Source organism: Pseudonaja textilis, chromosome 15 (genome assembly GCF_049901715.1).
Source record: "Pseudonaja textilis isolate UNSWEBS1 chromosome 15, rPseTex1.2, whole genome shotgun sequence".
Lineage (NCBI taxonomy): Eukaryota > Metazoa > Chordata > Lepidosauria > Squamata > Elapidae > Pseudonaja > Pseudonaja textilis.
In genome coordinates, this window is record NC_142004.1 from 2,031,662 (window position 1) to 2,049,568 (window position 17,907).

At 47.6% G+C, this 17,907-nt stretch overlaps 2 protein-coding genes across 6 annotated transcripts; one reads left to right on the plus strand and one right to left on the minus strand.

The window, feature by feature from the left end:
• The first annotated feature begins 455 nt into the window (after positions 1–455).
• On the plus strand, positions 456–10,353 carry KMT5A (lysine methyltransferase 5A). Of its 5 annotated transcripts, none has more exons than XM_087913045.1 (9): positions 456–1,457; positions 3,802–3,938; positions 5,158–5,311; positions 5,447–5,657; positions 5,840–5,927; positions 6,886–6,945; positions 7,265–7,455; positions 8,152–8,381; positions 8,713–10,353. In XM_087913045.1, the coding sequence occupies exons 1-8, from the start codon at positions 1,448–1,450 to the stop codon at positions 8,360–8,362; spliced, it is 1,062 nt and encodes a 353-aa protein (XP_087769171.1). In that variant the 5' UTR covers positions 456–1,447; the 3' UTR covers positions 8,363–8,381; positions 8,713–10,353. The 5 variants fall into 5 exon arrangements, with proteins under 5 accessions (XP_087769171.1, XP_087769173.1, XP_087769170.1 ...); XM_087913047.1 differs by having other exon boundaries at positions 8,152–8,288; XM_087913044.1 differs by lacking the exon at positions 456–1,457 and having other exon boundaries at positions 3,524–3,938; positions 8,152–8,288.
• A 342-nt stretch (positions 10,354–10,695) lies between these two features.
• RILPL2 (Rab interacting lysosomal protein like 2) lies at positions 10,696–16,893 on the minus strand. The gene is made up of 4 exons (XM_026719407.2): positions 16,077–16,893; positions 13,023–13,174; positions 11,941–12,051; positions 10,696–11,013 (listed from the first exon to the last, which is right to left on the minus strand). The coding sequence occupies exons 1-4, from the start codon at positions 16,449–16,451 to the stop codon at positions 10,989–10,991; spliced, it is 663 nt and encodes a 220-aa protein (XP_026575192.1). The 5' UTR covers positions 16,452–16,893; the 3' UTR covers positions 10,696–10,988.
• Positions 16,894–17,907: the final 1,014 nt, after the last annotated feature.

The following is a 17,907-nucleotide window of genomic DNA, read 5'->3' on the forward strand; positions in this document are numbered from 1 at the left end:
GTGGTCTCGCCGGCTGGATCACGTGACGGCGCGCAGAAGCTGGTTCCTGAAGAAAAGGAGAGGGGAGGGGGGAAAAGGAAGGAGAGGAGGAGTAAAAAAAAAAAATGGAGGCACGCATGTCTTCCAGCGCCTCATCGCGCCTCATCCCGGTCGGATTCTGTGGTCGCTTCGTTCCCCTCGCAGGCGGAGCAGTTCGACGGCGATCGCGCTTCAAAGGCTCGAAAGTTGATCTAGGCCCGTCTTTTTTTTTTCCCTTTTCTGCCCCGTTGGGAGGGGCAAAGAGGAGGTCGAGGAGACGGCAGTTGAGAGTCACGTGACACGCCTTGTCCAAGATGGCGGCGCTGTACGTCGCCACGCAAGGAGGAGCGGCCGCAACGTCTCTCGGATCGCGAGAGGCCCTGGTGCATGACGGGGAAAAAGAAGATCCCGCGGACCAACAGCCCAGCCAGACAGCGCTGCGCATGCGCAGTAAAAAAAAAGCTGCAATTTTGCTAGCGCAGCACCGTTACTGGGGGTTATTTGGGGGGCTGAATTTACAGTATTTTTTTTTCTTTCTTTGTGTTGGGGGAAAAAAAGACAAAATGTGAGGCTTAAATAGCGATTATTTGAGGAGCAACTATAACTTCTATAAACCTTAACCCATCGAGGTCTCCAATAAAAGAGCCAGTGCAATACTGAATTTATTTATTGACATGGTCGGTTTATTTACGATGGGTTCCTGACATCCTACTTTTTGCAAGACAAAACGCCACCGGCAATCAACCGACAACCCCGCTTTGACGCTAAAAGAATGAATAAAACGCCGTTATTCTTCAAAAGCGAAGCAAGTGGCGGCTGAAACCGCAGGACGCCGCCGCCGCTGCTGCGAACAGATTCCCACGTTGCGCCTCTTGCAAGCGCCATCTAAGCTCCAGGCCGCCGTTCGCGACTTCAATCTGGGGCTGCGGCGGGGATGGAGCCGGGTATCCCGCGTGGAGCCGGCCTGTCCCGGCGGAGGCTGCCTTCCCCCACCTCCAAGCCGTAGACACGTGTCCAGGAATGACCCGATTCCCACAAGCCGTCGCTCCGGGAGGCGAGGAACGTGGCCTCACCCACGTGGCTTCTTCTTCGTCGGAGAAAAAAGGCGGAAGACAGGCGCGGCGCGCCTCCTCCAATCAGGCGCCGCCTCGCCGCCGCCCCGTCCAATCAGCGCCCGCCAAGCTCATTTTCAAACTCTTGCTTGCTCGGCCTTTAAGGAGTGCCAACCGGGAAGCGCCCTCCCGCCGCCCAATCCGGAGCTCGGAGGGGGCTTGAGTGGCAGGCCGAAGGGGGGCGTGGAGGGGTCTCTCCCCCCTTGAGAAAAGTCTTGGCAGCCGCTCGGGGACAGGAGGAGGAGGGGATCCTCCGGGAAGAAGCTGGGCTGTCACAGGAAGGAAAGCTCCCGAGGGTTCCTTTGGCAGGTTGGAGCATGGCGAAAGGTAATGCAGAGGGAGGTGGGGATGATGGGTTGAGGGGTCCTGATGAATGGGGAGGGGGCCTAGGAGCAAGGGTCTCCTGGGGAGGGCGCGATGGGAAAGGAGGATGATATGCACTGAAGTCCAAAACTAAAGCGGGGATGGCCCCTTTAAAGATCTGAGGACTTCAACTCCCAGAATTCCTGAGCCAGGGCTGTGTCCCAAGAATGACCTGAGGCTAGGGATTCTGGGAGTTGAAGTCCACAGGTGGGGGAAGACTTGCCCACCCCTGACCTGGATCAAGGGTCTTCAAAACTTGGCAAGTTTAAAACTTGTGGACTTCCAACTCCCAGAATTCCTGAGCTGACATGACTGGAGGGGGAATTCTGGGAGTTGGAAGTCCACAAGTCTTAAAGCTGCCAAGTTTGATGACGCCTGACCCGGATAGAGAGGTGGGGCAAGAGGGGGGGAAGTTGGGTTGGGTTAGAAGGCTGGATGCAAAGACCACCTTTAATCGCCTTCTCCCGCTATGGGGGGGGGGTCCTCAACTTTGGCCCCTTTGAAAGGGGGTGGACTTCAACTCCCAGAATGCCCCACCCAGCTACTGGAGAATCCTGGGAGTGGAAATCCACCCGTCTTCAAGGGGCCTATTGAAGAAGATGAGGATTCTTGTGAATGTGTGCAAAAGATGGAAAGAGTCCATTCTTGGAGATGGGGGCGGGGGGGTGTTCTGCGGCAGCTATGCCCATTTTATTTTATTTTTCTCATTTTTTGTCTTGGCTTCTCACGCTCAAGTCTCCTCTTAAGATTTCCTTGTGGTCTCCTCTCCCTAGCAACCGGATCCCACCCTAATTAGTTTTTCAAAAGCATCCAACGCCAGATACAAAGACCTAAGAAGGGGGGATTGCATGCCTGGGGCTCAGTCATTGCAATTTTTCAGCCTTCCTTTACAACTTCACCTTTGCAATAAACTTGCAGCAAAGGAGGAAATCTGACCTCAACGCCCCCACCCATGACCTCTTCAAGGCCCCCACCCAGTCCCCAGGGTCTGGCACCAGAAGACAATGAGTTCTAGTCACGCCTAGCCCAACCCACCTCACAGGGTGGTGGTTGTAGGGAAACAATATGTTTGCTGTCCTGGGTTGGGATGAATGGAGGGACGAGTGCAAGGTCAGAAGATGTGGAGATGATTGATTGATGTTGTTAGATGTTGATGTTGATAGGTAGGTGCTAGATAAATGATGGATTGATTGAGATAGGTAGATAGGAGGTAGATAGATATAGATAGATAGTTGGATAGCTGGATAGTTAGAGATGGATGGATGGATGGATGGATGGATAGATAGGAGGTAGATATAGTTGCTTGGATGGATGGATAGATAGATACATATTGATAGGTAGATTGATTGAGATTAGATAGATAGATAGATAGATAGATAGATAGATAGATAGATAGATAGATAGATAGATAGATATAGATATTGTTGGATGGATAGAAGTGGAGAGAGGTAGAGAGATGCTAGACAGACATAGATAGATAGATAGATAGATAGATAGATAGATAGATAGATAGATAGATGTAGTTGGATGGATAGATAGATAGAAGCGGAGAGAGGTAGAGAGATGCTAGACAGACAAGATAGATAGATAGATAGATAGATAGATAGATAGATAGATAGATAGATGTAGTTGGATGGATAGATAGATAGAAGCGGAGAGAGGTAGAGAGATGCTAGACAGACAAGATAGATAGATAGATAGATAGATAGTAGGTAGATATAGTTGCTTGGATGGATGGATAGATAGATACATGTTGATAGGTAGATGGATTGATTGAGATAGATAGGTAGATAGATAGATAGATAGATAGATAGATAGATAGATAGATGTAGTTGGATGGATGGATAAATAGAAGTGGAGAGAGGTAGAGAGGTGCTAGACAGACAAGATAGATAGATAGATAGATAGATAGATAGATAGATAGATAGATAGATAGATAGATAGATGGATGAAAGGGAAAGAAAAGAGAATCCCCTGGAGCTCCTTGTCTCCCCCTTGCAAAAGCAGAGGATCCCCGCCCACGCCGCCTTCCGGGATCTGCCAGCTCTCCCGCAGCGGGATCTCCCGGGGTGGGTGGGGAGCCGATCCGCTCCAGCTCCGAGAACGGGGCCGCCCTGCCCGGCGGGTGTCCGGGACGCGCCTCCTGGCGCTGGGGCCCCGCAGCCTTTTCGAGAGGCTCTCGGGGCGGGCAATAGCGGCGGCGGCGGCGGCGGCTCCTCCTCCGGCCGCCGCCGCCGCTCTGCCAGCTGTGCCCGCCGGGCCATGAGCGCGCGGGGCAGCGGCCGCTTCTCTCTCTCGCCCTGCGCAGGCCGGCGGAAGATGCCCCAGCCCAAGCCGGGAAGGGCGGCGGCGGCGGCGGACGAAGGCTCCGCAGGAGGAGGAGCAGGCGGCGGCGGCGGCGAAGGAGGAGACAAGCGGGAGCCGGCCCGGCCCAGGATGAACGGGGTAAGAGCCCAGATCGCCCGGCTCTCCTTCCCGGCCAGGAGCGCCCGGGCTGGGCAGCCGCCGTGCGCCCAGGGCGCAGCGCAAAGGCGAGAGCCGGGGAGGGCCGGCCCGCCTGCCTGCCTTCCGGGGCGCACGGCGGGATCGAGCCCCGGGGGTGGGTGGCAATGGGGAGGAGGAGGGTGGGTGGAGACCCTTGGCCGCTTCCCACCCACCCTCGCCCGGGGCTGGCCGGGAAAGGCAGCTCTGCAACAGGCACGGCTGGGGTTTCCCTCCTCCCGGCGGGCCAGCTGGCTGGGGAGAATGGGCTTTGTGGTCCCGCACCGGGGCGGGACAGCCTTTGCTGGTGGGCAGGCAGGAGGCGGGGAAGGGGTCCCCCTGGGAACCCCTTTTCTCCAGTGAACACATTTTTTGCTATATTACTATATTCTGTATTTAGGCTACATTTATTACTATATTTTGTATTTAGGCTATATTTTATTATGTGTTTATGCTATGTTTATATTTATATTTATTACTATATTCTGTATTTATCCTACTTTTACATTCTGCGTTTACACTATAATTACTATTGCCTGTATATCCTATCTACTATATTGTCTTCAATGCTATATTTACTCTAGCCCCTCTACAATATTTACTGCATCAGTATTTATGCTAATTTGCTATATGTTGTGTTTATGCTATAATTACTATATTCTGCATTGAAGCTATATTGACTATATCCTCTATGCCAGGGGTCTCCAACCGTGGCAACTTGAACACTTGTGGACTTCAACTCCCAGAATTCCCCAGCCAGCTGGCTGGGGAATTCTGGGAGTTGAAGTCCTCCAGGCTTAAAGTTGGCAAGGTTGGAGACTCCAACCTTGGTGTTTCTCCACCTTAGCAAAATGACGGACTTCAATTCCCAGAATCCATGCTGGCTGTGAATGGTGTTTTTTCGAAGGTGTGTGGACTTCAACTCCCAGAATTCCGTAGGAAAATGGATTTCAACTCCCAGAATTCTCTAGCCATAAGGAATTCTGGGAATTGAAGTCCATGCTTCTTAAAGATGCAGAGGTTGAGAAACTCTGGTTTCGGGCATCCTTTGAATTTAATCTACGTTCTGCGGCTCAACCCAGTTGTAGGAACTTAATCTCAGGTAGATTTATTATGCAGCAAATTCTCCTGAAGCCAACAACCGCGAATAAGGTCTGGTATTTTTCCAATCTCTCCCTTTTAGGAGAACATCTTCACTTGTCAAGCCAAAATCTACAGCTATGTGACTCCCAGTAAAATTTCCACCTCTCGGTCCCCGCTTCAACAGGAAAACTCCACCACGCACCCCGAGATAAAAGGACAACCCTGCAAACTCGAAACTTCCCCAAAACTGGATGGTAAGAATACCTTTCTCTCTTGGGAGTTGGCTGCGCACCCCGGCATACTTTCTAATTTTCTGAGGTGCGAAGGGGGAAAAAAATATAAGATCTCTTCTGCTAAGTTTCCTCTTCCTTTTCACCCCCAAATTGCAGACCGAGTTCAGGTAGGTGACTCGACCGCCAGCGTTGCAAAATCCGACAGCCAGAACAGCAAAGCCGTGGAATGTGAATCTTCAGCGTCTCCCTCCAGCCCGAATCCCGAACCGACGGAACCTCGGAAAGTCCCGCCGGCCAAATCGGATGAGGTCCCAACCCAAAAGCAAGCCCTGAACAAAGGAGGCAAAAAACCTGCATCCCGAAGGAAGTGAGTCCAACTTTTAAAGAGTGGGGAGGCTTTGGGGGTTAACTTAATTCTGAATTTTGCGAGCGTCCAGAGGCAACGAGAAAGCCTCAGTCCTTTCACATTGACCTGTTTGGTTTTTTCTCTCTCTCTCTCTCTCTCTCTCTCTCTCTCTCTCTCTCTCTCTCTCTCTCTCTCTCTCTCAGAGGCCAAGGAAAAACACCCCCAAACCGAAAAGTAACTGACTATTATCCAGTTAGAAGAAGTTCCAGAAAGAATAAAAAAGAATTACAGGTATGGGTCTCTCTTACAGCTTCCCTCTTACTGTTAACAAATGTGTTCCTTTTCAGGTCTATTAAAGAATGATACAAATTCCCAAATTGCCCCGAGTCTGACTTTGCCCTCGGTGATAAAGGAATAGCCAAGGATTTAAAAAAGAAGATAGGTTTCTCAAAATCTTACTATGCGCTGAAATGGACAAGCTAACTCTAGAAATGAGAAACAAAGGTGAATCAGCATAGTACGCAATTTGGGTTAAATTCTATCATTGGCGAGAGCAGAGAGGAAGGTCTTAAGTTGGGAAAGGAATTGTTGAAAGGGTATAGGATTGGATGAGATGGAAAGAAGACGAATGATGTTAGAAAATGTATTACATGAACGAACAGATGTATATATGTATATAGTTGAATAATTGTTTATAAGAATATATATATATATATATATATATATATATATATATATATGCGATATTGACCCAAAATCACGTCAAACTGGCTTCACCATGTTCAATGTTTTTACCTGTTTTGTTTAATAAAATGTTTTTAAAAAAAAAGATAGGTTTCTGTGAAATGGAATGAGCTGTTTTTAAAACAAAGAAAGCAACGTGTCGAGGATTTCTGTGCAGGATGTTCCTTCCAGTAACACTGGGTTTTAAAAATTTATATATTTTCCCGCCTTTATTACTTTTATAAATAACTCGACACAGTAAGCATACTAACATTCCCTCCTTCCTCCTTTTTTCCTCCATAACAATCCTGTAAGGTAGGTTGGGCAGAGAGAAGCCCAAAGTCACCCAGCCAGCTTTCATGGGCTAAGGCAGGACTAGAATTCACCGCCTCCTGGTGACGGGCCCAAGGATTCAGGATTACCAAACTAGGCATAACTAGGTGATTTCTGTACCTTGGGCAGCCTAACATACAGACAAACTTGAAATTTGTAGCAATGACTCCCCGCATTGTCTTCTATCTCATAGACGGAGGAGAAGAAACGGATAGATGAGTTAATCAAGAGTGGCAAAGAAGATGGGATGAAGGTAAATTTATATTTCATAGATCGCATTTAGAATTTATCGGCCATCGCTGGTGGCCTACAATGGGCCATGTGCAAAGAGATGTAAAAACTTAAAAGCTGTGTTATAAATATCATAAAAAGCAGTTAAAAGCAATTGAAATACGGTAATTGAAATTCGGAAATAAAACGCAGTTTTAACTGTTTTCAGTGGAACCAGGATGTTTACAAATCGACTTTCGCCCTTTTGATCGTTACATCGAACGAAGTGCAAAGAACTGCCCACCCCCCCACCCCAAAAAAGGATTTCCCTGATGAATAATTTTTTTTGCTTTCTCCCACAGATAGATTTTATTGACGGTAAAGGCCGGGGTGTCATTGCAACCAGGCATTTTAACAGGGGTGAATTTGTGGTCGAATATCATGGAGACCTCATTGAAATTATGGACGCAAAGAAACGGGAAGCGGCTTATGCCCAGGACCCATCAACGGGCTGTTATATGTACTATTTCCAATACTTGAGTAAGACTTTCTGGTAAGAGTCCTTCTCCCTCTCTCCTTCCTTCCTATCCTGCTCCGAAAACCATTTTTCCCCCTTAAAATGAGAAAACAACCCTAATAAAAGAAGTAAAACCAAGAGTAAGAGAAGCAATCGAGAGATGTTTGAAACCAGAGATTCAAAAGCCTGACGTGTTATGCAGTCCGTTGTGTTACATTCAACAAACCACGGTTTACGATAGCGTTTCTCAACCTTGCAAACTTGAAGATGGGTGGACTTCAACTCCCAGAAATTCCCGGGGTCTGGCTTCTCTAGAGCCCGCACACACTATGGTTTCTGGAGCTCAGATGATGTGTGGACTTCAACTTTTATGAAGTGGGGGTTTAAACTCCCAGAATTCCTTAGGGTCCGGCTTCTCTAGAGCCCAGACTCTATGGTAGATGGGACTCCGATGATGTGTGGAGATGGACGGACTTCAACTCCCACAATTCCCCAGCCAGCAAGTCCGGTCAGGGGGGATTCTGGGAGTTGAAGTCCGCCCATCTTCAACCTGGTTTAGAACAATTGCTTACTTTACAAATCCAAACTGCTTGCCAGCACAATAGGGAACCGGGTTTTTTTCCCTACTAAAATACCTCTTTTAGCGGTTTTTGTCAACATGACCGGGCCAGAGAAATCAGGCCTTCCTGAGTTTTCTTCTTCTTCTCTCTTCCCTTGAAATCCACCCCTCAGCGTCGATGCCACGAAAGAGACAAACCGCCTGGGACGTTTGGTCAATCACAGCAAGTGTGGGAATTGCCAGACGAAGCTCCACGACATCAGTGGCGTCCCCCACCTCATACTGGTGGCCTCCCGGGACATCAGAGCTGGTGAGGAGTTGCTGTACGATTACGGGGATCGGAGCAAAGCTTCTTTGGAGGCCCACCCCTGGTTGAAACACTAAGAGGATCCCTTGCACGAGAGTAAGCACTGAGTTTTCCTTCAAAAGGACTCCTTGGCAGCTCTTAGGGGATGCCTTCGTGGCTAGCTGAAACGCCAGCAGGGATGATGTAGTCTTCACCTGAACAGACTTAAATATGAAAGGCCTGATTTTATTATTATAGTTATTTCTATTTTTCCTCCTCCTCCCCTTCCTCCTTCTTCCTCCTCTTCCTCTTCTCCTTTTTCTCCTTCCCATCCCCTCTACTTATCCTTCCATCCTTCTCATCTTCCTCCCATCCTCTTCCCCCTCCTTCCTCCTCCTCTCTTTCTTTCTTCTTCTTCTCTCTCCTTTCTTCCACATCGGCTTCGCAGAGATCCCTGCTTCGACTCGTTCTTCCTGTCTGCATGGAAATCTCTGAAACGTTCGGATTTCTTACAGATACTTTTTTTTTTAACCGATGCAACACTTTAAATCTTGAAACTTAATCGAAGAAAGAGTGAAGAACGGATTTTGTGAAGGAAACCTGGTCTCCTTTTCTTAGCCAGGTACCAGCGAAAGCCGGACGAGAACAATTGAAGGACCGCCTAAGCTTCCCTTAGAGGTCTTTGTCCAGGATTATCACCTCCGCTTTGCAGGCTGCAGCTCAAAAACCTGGAGAAGATCATGTCTCTGTTAAACAGCCAGGAGATGAGGAACTCTGCTTCCTGAGAGCAGTTGGAAGAACGCTGCAAAAAATACGTCTTTTCAAAGCAGCCCGTTTGAAAGAGGAAGAAAATTGGAAACTGGTTTTAACTTCTGCGGAGAATCACTGGATTTGTCGTCAAGAAGGAAGTACAGAGGTTGCAGTGTGGAGACCAGGGTCGCCTTGTCTTTCAAGAACCCTGTTCCTTGTGTGACAGCGGGGAATCTGGCTCTGTTTGTGTGTGTGTGTGTGTGTGTGTGCGCGCGCGCTGTCCGCCGTTTTATCTTTTTTGCTATTGTGAGCCATCCAAAAATCGCCACCGGCGAGCGGAGGAAGGAAGCGGAACCGAGCCAGGGAGGCGAGGTGGGGACATAACTGGCTCCAAACAGCATGCTTGCTTTTGCAATTTCCTCAGCTGGGAGAAGAGGCCAGCCGTTTGAACACGGTTGTTTTGATTCTTGGTGCTTTCTGGGGGGGGCCCAAACTCTTCTCCCCAGGTTTGCAAAGTAGGTCGCTTGGGTATCGGTTGAGAAGCGCGTTGCTTGGAAAACCAACAGAGGAGTTGAGCTGTGCTCTGTATTTGCTCCCTTCTGTCTCTCTCTCTCTCTCTTTTTTGGGGAAAGGAAGGAAGGGGGAAAAACGGCTTTTAATGGAATTTGGGAGGGGGGGCTTGTTCTTAAACGGGGACTTTTAGCAACCGAGGGTTTTAGGATGAAATGAGAAACTTCCCGCATCAACTATTTGGATGGAGGTTTATTCAACTCGGCGTTCCCCAACGTGTGGAAACAGGCAAAAGTGGATCAGAGCGAAGGGAATGGAGGAGCGCGCTGGGACTGCATTTCCCAGAATTCTCTCCCGGAAAGGGTGGGTTGGGACTACATGTCCCAGAATTCTGAGCTCTCATCCTGGGGGTGGGGTGGGGGGAGCTGCAGTAAAGCACTTTGTGGGGAAGAGAATTCTGAAATGCGTAAGAATGAGGAGGCAGAATCGAGGAATGTGCTTTCCAAGTTTTAACTTTCTGCCTGAAATTCACGTATGCCATTTATTTTTCCACCACCCCGCGCCTACCAGGTGCTTTCCAGAGAGGTGGGGATGGCACACCTGGCCGGGAATCCTGGGAAATGTAGTCCCAGCTGAGCGTCACACTCTTGCAGGGCAAGAGAGAGAGGGCCATTTCAATAAAGCTCGATACGCTGATGCTGGCGCTACAAAAATTGGGGACCCAAGGGCGATGTTGTGGGTTTTTTAAAAAAAATGATGAAAAAGGAATGACCTGAAGAAAATTATTTCTCTGTACGAGAAGATAAATAAAGTGAACTATTTATTAAAAGCAAAGGCCTTTTGTGTCTGACTAGAGGCCTCAATTGTTCATACGAACCAGTGTGGGGTGGTTTTCTTGTATTTCTTTTTTTCAAATCATGGTTTCTCTCTTCTTGTGAATCCCTGGCTTTCCTATCAAATGAACTCTGTAACAAAACTATTGTTTGTTCTGTCTTAAACCACATTCCTCTTAGATATTATAAACGCTCTAAACTGGGACTGAAAGCTCTGGATAGACAAGAGCGAACAGTTCTTTAATTTCTATTATATGAGGTGCATTTCAAATTAAAATTTAACTGGGAAAAAAGAAACAAAACTCGGGAAGTCATGTTTGCAAAGATCATTTCAAGGATTCTAGAAACTCTGTGACACTTTATTCTGCTGGCTGCAGACATATAAACATTTCCAGTAAAAATTTAACGTGGCAAAAGTATTATCAGAACATCCACCTTAAAAGTCCCGTAGATTTGGAGAAAGCCACAGGTTGAAAAAGCTTTATGCCAACAAGAAGATAACCGATTGGGATAAAACCAGAGGTTGAAGCCTCCACCAGCCGCAACGAATCGCGAAACAGTCTTCAAGTATTGCAACCCCAGTTTTTAAAATTTGACTTTCCAGTTTGGGACATCCCAGGGCAGACATAGTTCATCGTAACTTTTTAAAGGCAAACCTGCAATTGAAGGGAGGAGTTAGTGTGCGTATGAGTGGCAGGAACAGATTCTGAATTCCTAAAGATTAAACCAAGTGTAAAAGTCAAAAATCACTTCCAAGGAATTCTCTGCACTAGCCAATATTTTGAACACTGAATACCTGGAGCGTTTATCAATCCAAATACTGAAAATTACAGGCATTTTTCTGAAGGTCTTATTAAAGGAAAGAATAATCAGTGAAAGGTAGATTTTTATTTCTGCTTAGTGTGGATAAATTGAGTCTCCGGGGACTTGAAGGTAGAGGAGATTGGCTAAGGACGCCTACAATTTGAAATAATGTGGACTTCAACTCCCAGAATTCCCCTGCAAATACGAAATCTGAGGACTTGTACCTGTCCCACTGTCTAAAAGGCCTTGCTTAATTTTATTCAGGATGTGGGCCACTCATCTGTTGTTTTAGCTGCTCCCTGATTCTCCAGAGAACTGGTGATAAAGAAGAATGACCTAGATCAATGTGGACTTTAACTCCCAGAATTCCCCAGCCAGCTGGCTAGGGAATTCTGGGACTTGAAGTCCAGACATCTTTTTTTTAAATAAACTTTATTAGTCTTTTATATCTTTTAAAAACAAAAAGATAATCATTGCATTAACAGTTCTGTGACATCAATCTCATACAATTCTATCCTTTGTGCATATATTTACAAATATATATATAATTTGTGCAAATATATACATTTAATCTATAAATTGCTTATCTTAAATTCCTTCATGTTTTTGAAGTCCAGACATCTTAAAAAGCTGCTACGAGGTTGAAAAACTCTGGCTTAGACTGAAATCTTGTCCCTTGTTTTAAAGACCTTGATTTTAATCTCAGCTAGTGGGGGCAATTCCTGCAAGGTTTTATCTGGCCGGTGACCCTTCTCAAAGGAGGAATCTAAGTTACTCACCATTGCTTGATTGTAGTTTTCTCTTTAAATCGAGCAGAGCCAGAGGGCGTGCCCACCGTCGTTTCTCTTTGCGTGGGACTGTCCTTTTCCTGCTTCTGAGAAATATAACCACTAGGCAGTAGAGGAAAAGAAAAAACACAAGCTGTTTATTGCAATCCGCTTACACGCCAAACCCCCACACGCCACCTCACGTGTGCTGTGGTTTTGCACAACACGCTGACTCACAAAGAGCAAGCTGCCTTTATCCCAGGGTGTAGGGCCAACCCACACTCTCCATTTATGGTTTAATGTAGGATAAAGCAGCCTGACCATATGGGGTTAATTGGGTAAATCATGGTCTGGTTAACTCTTGGGCTTTAGCAACCATTGCTGGTCTTCGTTTTTCCATGTTCGTGGTCTCTTTACAAGGCCCCTGTGCACCTTGTAAAAGGTTTTATTCTAGTAAATAATAAAATAGGTAAGATCTATATGAATGGCCCCTGGAATGAGGAATTTAACAGAATAACAGAGCTGGAAGGGACCTTGGAGATCTTCTAGTCCAACCCCTCTGCACAAGCAGGAGAGCCTATACCAGTGGTGGCTAACCTTTTTGGGGCTCCTGTGCCAAAAATTGTGTGCACGCCAGCGCACTCGCATTGCCAGCACCCAGAATGCAATGCACACACACCCTGCGCATGCACGCGCAACCCCCCCGTCCCGCCACCTCCTTACCTGCACTGTGCCTCACAGCTGATTTTTCGGCTAGTATGAAGCCTTTTTCGGCCTCCCAGAGGCTTGGAAAAACCTTCTGCAAGGCATTTCAGGACAAATTATAGCCCCGTTTCGTCACTTCCGGTATTACAGCAAGGGTCTTCAAACTTGGCAAGTTTTAAGCCTTGTGGGCTCCAACTCCCAAAATTCCTGAGCTGACATGACTGGAGGAGGAATTCTGGGAGTTGAAGTCCACAAGTCTTAAAGCTGTCAAGTTTGAAGGCCCCTGGATTAATGGATACCATGGACCTGAAGTAAGTCCTGGTTTCCTCACAAACCCAGAAGGCTGCAGTTCCCAGTCCGTTGCAATGAAAAATTGCACTTTTTCGTACCTCTTGTAACCCTCCAACTCTTCCTGAGCAAAGAGAAGCTGGGCTTTTAGGTGATTGCGCTCCTGAAGAACATCTTTGAGCTCCTGTAGCGTGAAACGGGGACGGTTCACGTCCGTGAGGTCCACAATCATTTTGTTGGGGCCCGGATTGACCTACGAGAGGAGAGAACAGTGAAATGGAACCCAATAGAAACGGGGCTCTTAAGCAGGATGCAATCAGCTTCCCCAAACCCAGTGTCATACCCTTGGTAGAGTCAGACTCTTGAGGGAGAGAAGGAACAGCCAACAGGGAGTGAAGGTGTGGCTCTGGAGGTTGTGGAGGAGGCTGGGGAAGGGCAGAGGCCGGCTGGGCAGAGGACTCAGGCCCATCCCCTCTTCATCCTAGGACACGCAGGGAGGAGCGGATAAGGAAACAACTTGGCTTATGAGAGAGGAAGCGGCCATGATCCCCTCATTAATTGCAGCTGGGGAGAATAGTAGACAAGCGGGATGGTTACAACACAGCGTTGCCAGAAGCAAAGAGTGTGTTATTTTGGGCTGAAGTTATCTTGGTTGGCGTCCTTCCAACAGACTGTGCCTTGTTATCTCCTTGAAGTTGGTAATTACTCCTCCTGTTCCATCGTGGAAATTCCTTCAATGTAGTTTGTTTGGTATTTCATTTCACCTCTATCTGCTCATTAAGTTCAGACTGTATTGCTTTCTCTTGAAGACTATTTTTGAGTACGTTTTATCTCCAACGGAGAATTATTAAACAGTGGGGCCAAGTTGGAGGCATTAAAGGATATTTATTTACGCTTTGGATTTTGTTACATTTGTGTTACTCTCTGGGTCATCACACCTGGAAAGGCACCTGACAATTCCTTCAAGCACACTTGTTTAGCATTCCTCACCTCTAGACAGAATCTTGCCAAACTACAGCAAATGACCAACCACCTAAAGCATAAACAGGCTGTCCTCGACTTACAACCATTGGTTTAATGATTTATTTGAAGTTACAAACAAAACTTATGACCAGCCCTTCTCCTTACATCCATTAAAGCATCCTCACAGTCACGTGATCAAAATTCAGGTGCTTCGCACACCTGGCAAGGTATTCATGAAGGTTGCAGCATTCCTGAGCTCACGTGATTGCCGTTTGCCACCTTTCCAGCTGATCTCTGAAAAGTAAAGGCAACGGAGGAAGCCGGATTCATCGAACAACTGCAGGATTCACTTAACGACCGCAGCAAATAAAGGTTGTGAAATCAGGCACAATTCACTTAATAATCACCTTGCTTAGCGACAATTCTTGTCCCAACTGTGGTTGTAAGTCGAAGTCTATCTGTATACTCTGGGAACTGTTAAGCAGGAGCTGTCTTCACCCACTTTCTCGCACACAAACTATCTGAGCTGAGTTGCCTCTTGCTCCTCTGGAAGGCAGCCCCTCCCTGCTGGGAATCCAGGCTACATTCCACCACAGAGGGTGAGCTAAGAGGGGGCCATGTGAAACATGGCAGAGAGGTAAGGAAAAAAATAAATAAAAAAATTGCATTCTATCAAAAAAACAAAAATCCAGCAGGATTTGGGGCCAGTTGCGCTGATGAGGTGTGGCTGGAAATACACAGCAAAACACCTGCAAACTTCAAGATGCACTTAAGGCAGATCTTGAAGTTAAAAAAAACAACCACCCCAAATTAAATTGAAATAATGGAAAGTGATAGTTGCGGAAGCTAAAAAGCACCAGGTAATTTATAGTTATAGTGACTGGGTGGAAAGTTGAAACCTAACCGAACTTCTCTTTTCTCTGCATCCTCCCTTTCCTAAATCAGAACTTTCCACCCAGCGGCCTTGTGACTGACGCACATCAACAGCTGGCAAGCTTTTTCATCAAACCACGCCAAAGGCAGCCATAACTGACCCTACCTTGGAGAGAAATAGGGTGCCCCCAGGCAGCTGATTCTGAGCTATCTAGATCAGGGATCCACAAACTTGGCCACTTTAAGACCGCTAGACTTCAACTCCCAGAATCCCCCAGCCAGCCGTGTCTATTTTTCTCTCTCTCTTAATCTCCTAAAGTGGAGAGAGATTGCAGAGGAAGGGATTACAAAGAGAGTCAGCTATGCTGGCTGGAGAATTCCACAAGTCTTAAAAGTGGCCAAGTTTGGGGGAATCCCTAATCTAGAGAAATGGACCAAGCAACGGTCTCCAAAATTTGGCAATTTGTGGATTTCAACTCCCAGAATTCCTCAGCCAGCTATCAACCTATACCGGCCAAGAAATTCTGGGAATTGAAGTCCACGAATTTTAAAGTCGACAAGTTTTGAGAGAGCCTGCTGCAAAGAAACCAGATTTTAGAGAATTCTCGGAGTTGAGGTCCACAAATCTTAAAGTTGCCAAGATTGGAGACCCCCTAATGCTCTAATGAAGGCCAGATCCTCAGAAATTCTGGGAGTTGAAGTCCACAAGTCTTCAAGTCCACAAGTTTAGGGAGAGCCCTTTTCTGGAGAAGCCAGGGAATTCTGGGCATTGAAGTCCACCCGTCTTAAACTTGCCCAGGTTAAGCATCTCTGCCCTACATCTTTAGAATAGAGTAACAACAGTTGGAAGGGACCTTTGGAGGTCTTCTAGTCCAACCCCCTGCCGAGGCAGGAAACCCTACACACACCACTTCAGACAAAAGGTTATCCAACATCTTTTTAAAGAACTTCCAGTGTTGGAGCATTCGCAACTTCTGGTGGCAAGTTGTTCCACCGATTAATTGTTCTCACTGTCTGGAAATTCCTCTTTATTTCTAGGTTGCTTCTCTCCTTGATTAATTTCCACCCATTGCTTCTTGTCCTGCCTTCAGGTGCTTTGCAGAATAGCTTGACTCCCTCTTCTTTGGGGCAGCCCCTGATATATTGAAAGACTGCTACCATGTCTCCCTTAGTCCTTCTCTTCAACGGACTAGACATCCTAACACCTCCCCAACTCGGACCTGAAGCGGGTGAAACCACAGGACCACAGTCTAGAGATCCACCGACAGATCTCCTCTCCATCACCCGCCCACCCACCCACCGAACCCCTTCCCGCTTACCTCTCCGGCGGTGCCAGATGTCACCTGCTGCCGCAGATCCTCCAGCTCCCTTTTCAAACTGTCCCTTTCCAGCTTGAGGGCTTCCATGGCCAGGTGGCTCTCGCTCACCAGCGCTTCCAACATCTCCAGAATGCTGACCACCCTGAACTGCAAGCGGGCTACCCTGGCGGGCATCTCTGCCTGGGGTTCGGTGCCGAGGGTGTGCAGCTCCCTTCCCAGGATGTAGGAGATGTCGTAGACATCTTCGGCCGTCAGATGGAAGGGGCTTTTGCCGAAAGGACCCTCTGATGCGCTGTGGTTGCTTCCTCCTCTTCCTCCTCCTTCTTCCTCTTCCTCCTCCTCCTCTCCTTCACAGTGCTGCGGCTGGGCTTGCATCCTGGAAAGGGTCACAAAAAGAGGCCCCACTGAGACATGATGGGAAAACGCTTCCTTCTTTCTTCAAAGTTTCAGCTCGGGCCAAACCTCTCCAAACTGCTCTTGAGAGCTTGCAGAGTCCAATCAAAAGCGGGCAGGCGGGCAGGAGGGTGGAAGGGGTGTGTGTGTGTGTGTGTGAAAGCAAAAGAGTGGGGGAGAGATGTAACCATGGAGATGGTGGGGAAGGCGTGGAGAAAGCCGACTTCCCCCTGCATGCCTTCAGAAAGTAGAAGCTGGTTTTCTCTTCCCTTCCTGGCTGTTTGGTTACCACAGAGTCTTCTTCCCCCAGCCAGTCAAAACAAATAAGAGATTCCACCCAGATTTAACGCCAACGATCTCTTTCCCCGCCTGGGCCTCAGCATTCCTCCCCTGTAAAATGGGCCCACGAGGCTGGCTCTCCAAGGACTGCCCTTTTTGTCTCCTTCCTGCTTTGAGCCCCTGCAAAGTTCACCCCTCCCACTGCCAGCAAAACGGTATTTAATTTCATTGAACGAGGCGCAATGACAAAGGAAACTAAACTAAAAAAACTAAATAGATTCCACCCTGAGCCTTTATTGCCTCTCTCTCTCTCTCTCTCTCTCTCTGCCTCAACATTCCTCCCCTTTACAATGGGCCCATAGGAGCAGCTCCCCCTGGACTGGCTGGCTCTTCAAGGCCTGTTGTTTGGCTTTAAACCTCTTTCCCCCTCCTGCCTTCGCAGACACGAATTTCATGCTCATCCTCCATTTGCCTGTCTTTCCTGGGCCTCAGTATTCCTCCCCTGTAAAATAAGCCCATAGAACCCATTTTTCCCCCCATTGGACTAACGTTTCGCATTAATTCTACTGGCCTTCGGGTGCTTTGGAAAATAGCTTGACCCCTTCCTCCTCCTCTCTGTGGCAGCCCCTCAAATATTGGAAGACCGCTATCCTGTCTCCCCTGGTCCTTCTCTTCCCTAGACTAGCCAGGCCCAGTTCCTGCAACCATTCATCGTATGTTTTAGCCTCCAGTCCCCTCATCCTCCTGGTTGCTCTTCTCTGCACTCTTTCTAGAGCCTCAACATCTTTTTTATAAGTGTGGTGACCAAAACTGGATGCAGTACTCTAGGTGTGGCCTTACTAAGGCTTTACAGAGTGGTATTAGTACCTCCCCTGATCTCGATTGTATCCCTCTGTTAATACAATTTAGGATTGCATTGGCCTTTTCGACTGCTGCTGCACACTGCTGGCTCCTATTTCTCTTCTTAAAAGCTTCCAGTTTCCCCCCTCTCTGCCTTGTTGGCTAGGCAGAAGGTGGGAAAACACTGGATTTGGGATCAGGGAGAAAGACTTTTCAGCTTTTTTTTCTATTTAAACGGACGTATTATTATGTTTTGTACATTTTTACAATTTTGCATTCGACTCGAGGGCGGGGCCCAAACGCCTTGCTAGAGATGCTC

Coding starts and splice junctions, on each gene's coding strand:
- KMT5A (XM_026719401.2), top strand. CDS start 3,756: ATGAGCGCGCGGGGCAGCGGCCGCTTCTCTCTCTCGCCCTGCGCAGGC. Junction 3,939..5,157: donor CCCGGCCCAGGATGAACGGG/GTAAGAGCCCAG, acceptor TCTCCCTTTTAG/GAGAACATCTTCACTTGTCA. Junction 5,928..6,885: donor AGAATAAAAAAGAATTACAG/GTATGGGTCTCT, acceptor TCTATCTCATAG/ACGGAGGAGAAGAAACGGAT.
- RILPL2 (XM_026719407.2), bottom strand. CDS start 16,451: ATGCAAGCCCAGCCGCAGCACTGTGAAGGAGAGGAGGAGGAGGAAGAG. Junction 13,175..16,076: donor CATCTGGCACCGCCGGAGAG/GTAAGCGGGAAG, acceptor CTCCTCTCGTAG/GTCAATCCGGGCCCCAACAA. Junction 12,052..13,022: donor GAGTTGGAGGGTTACAAGAG/GTACGAAAAAGT, acceptor TCTACTGCCTAG/TGGTTATATTTCTCAGAAGC.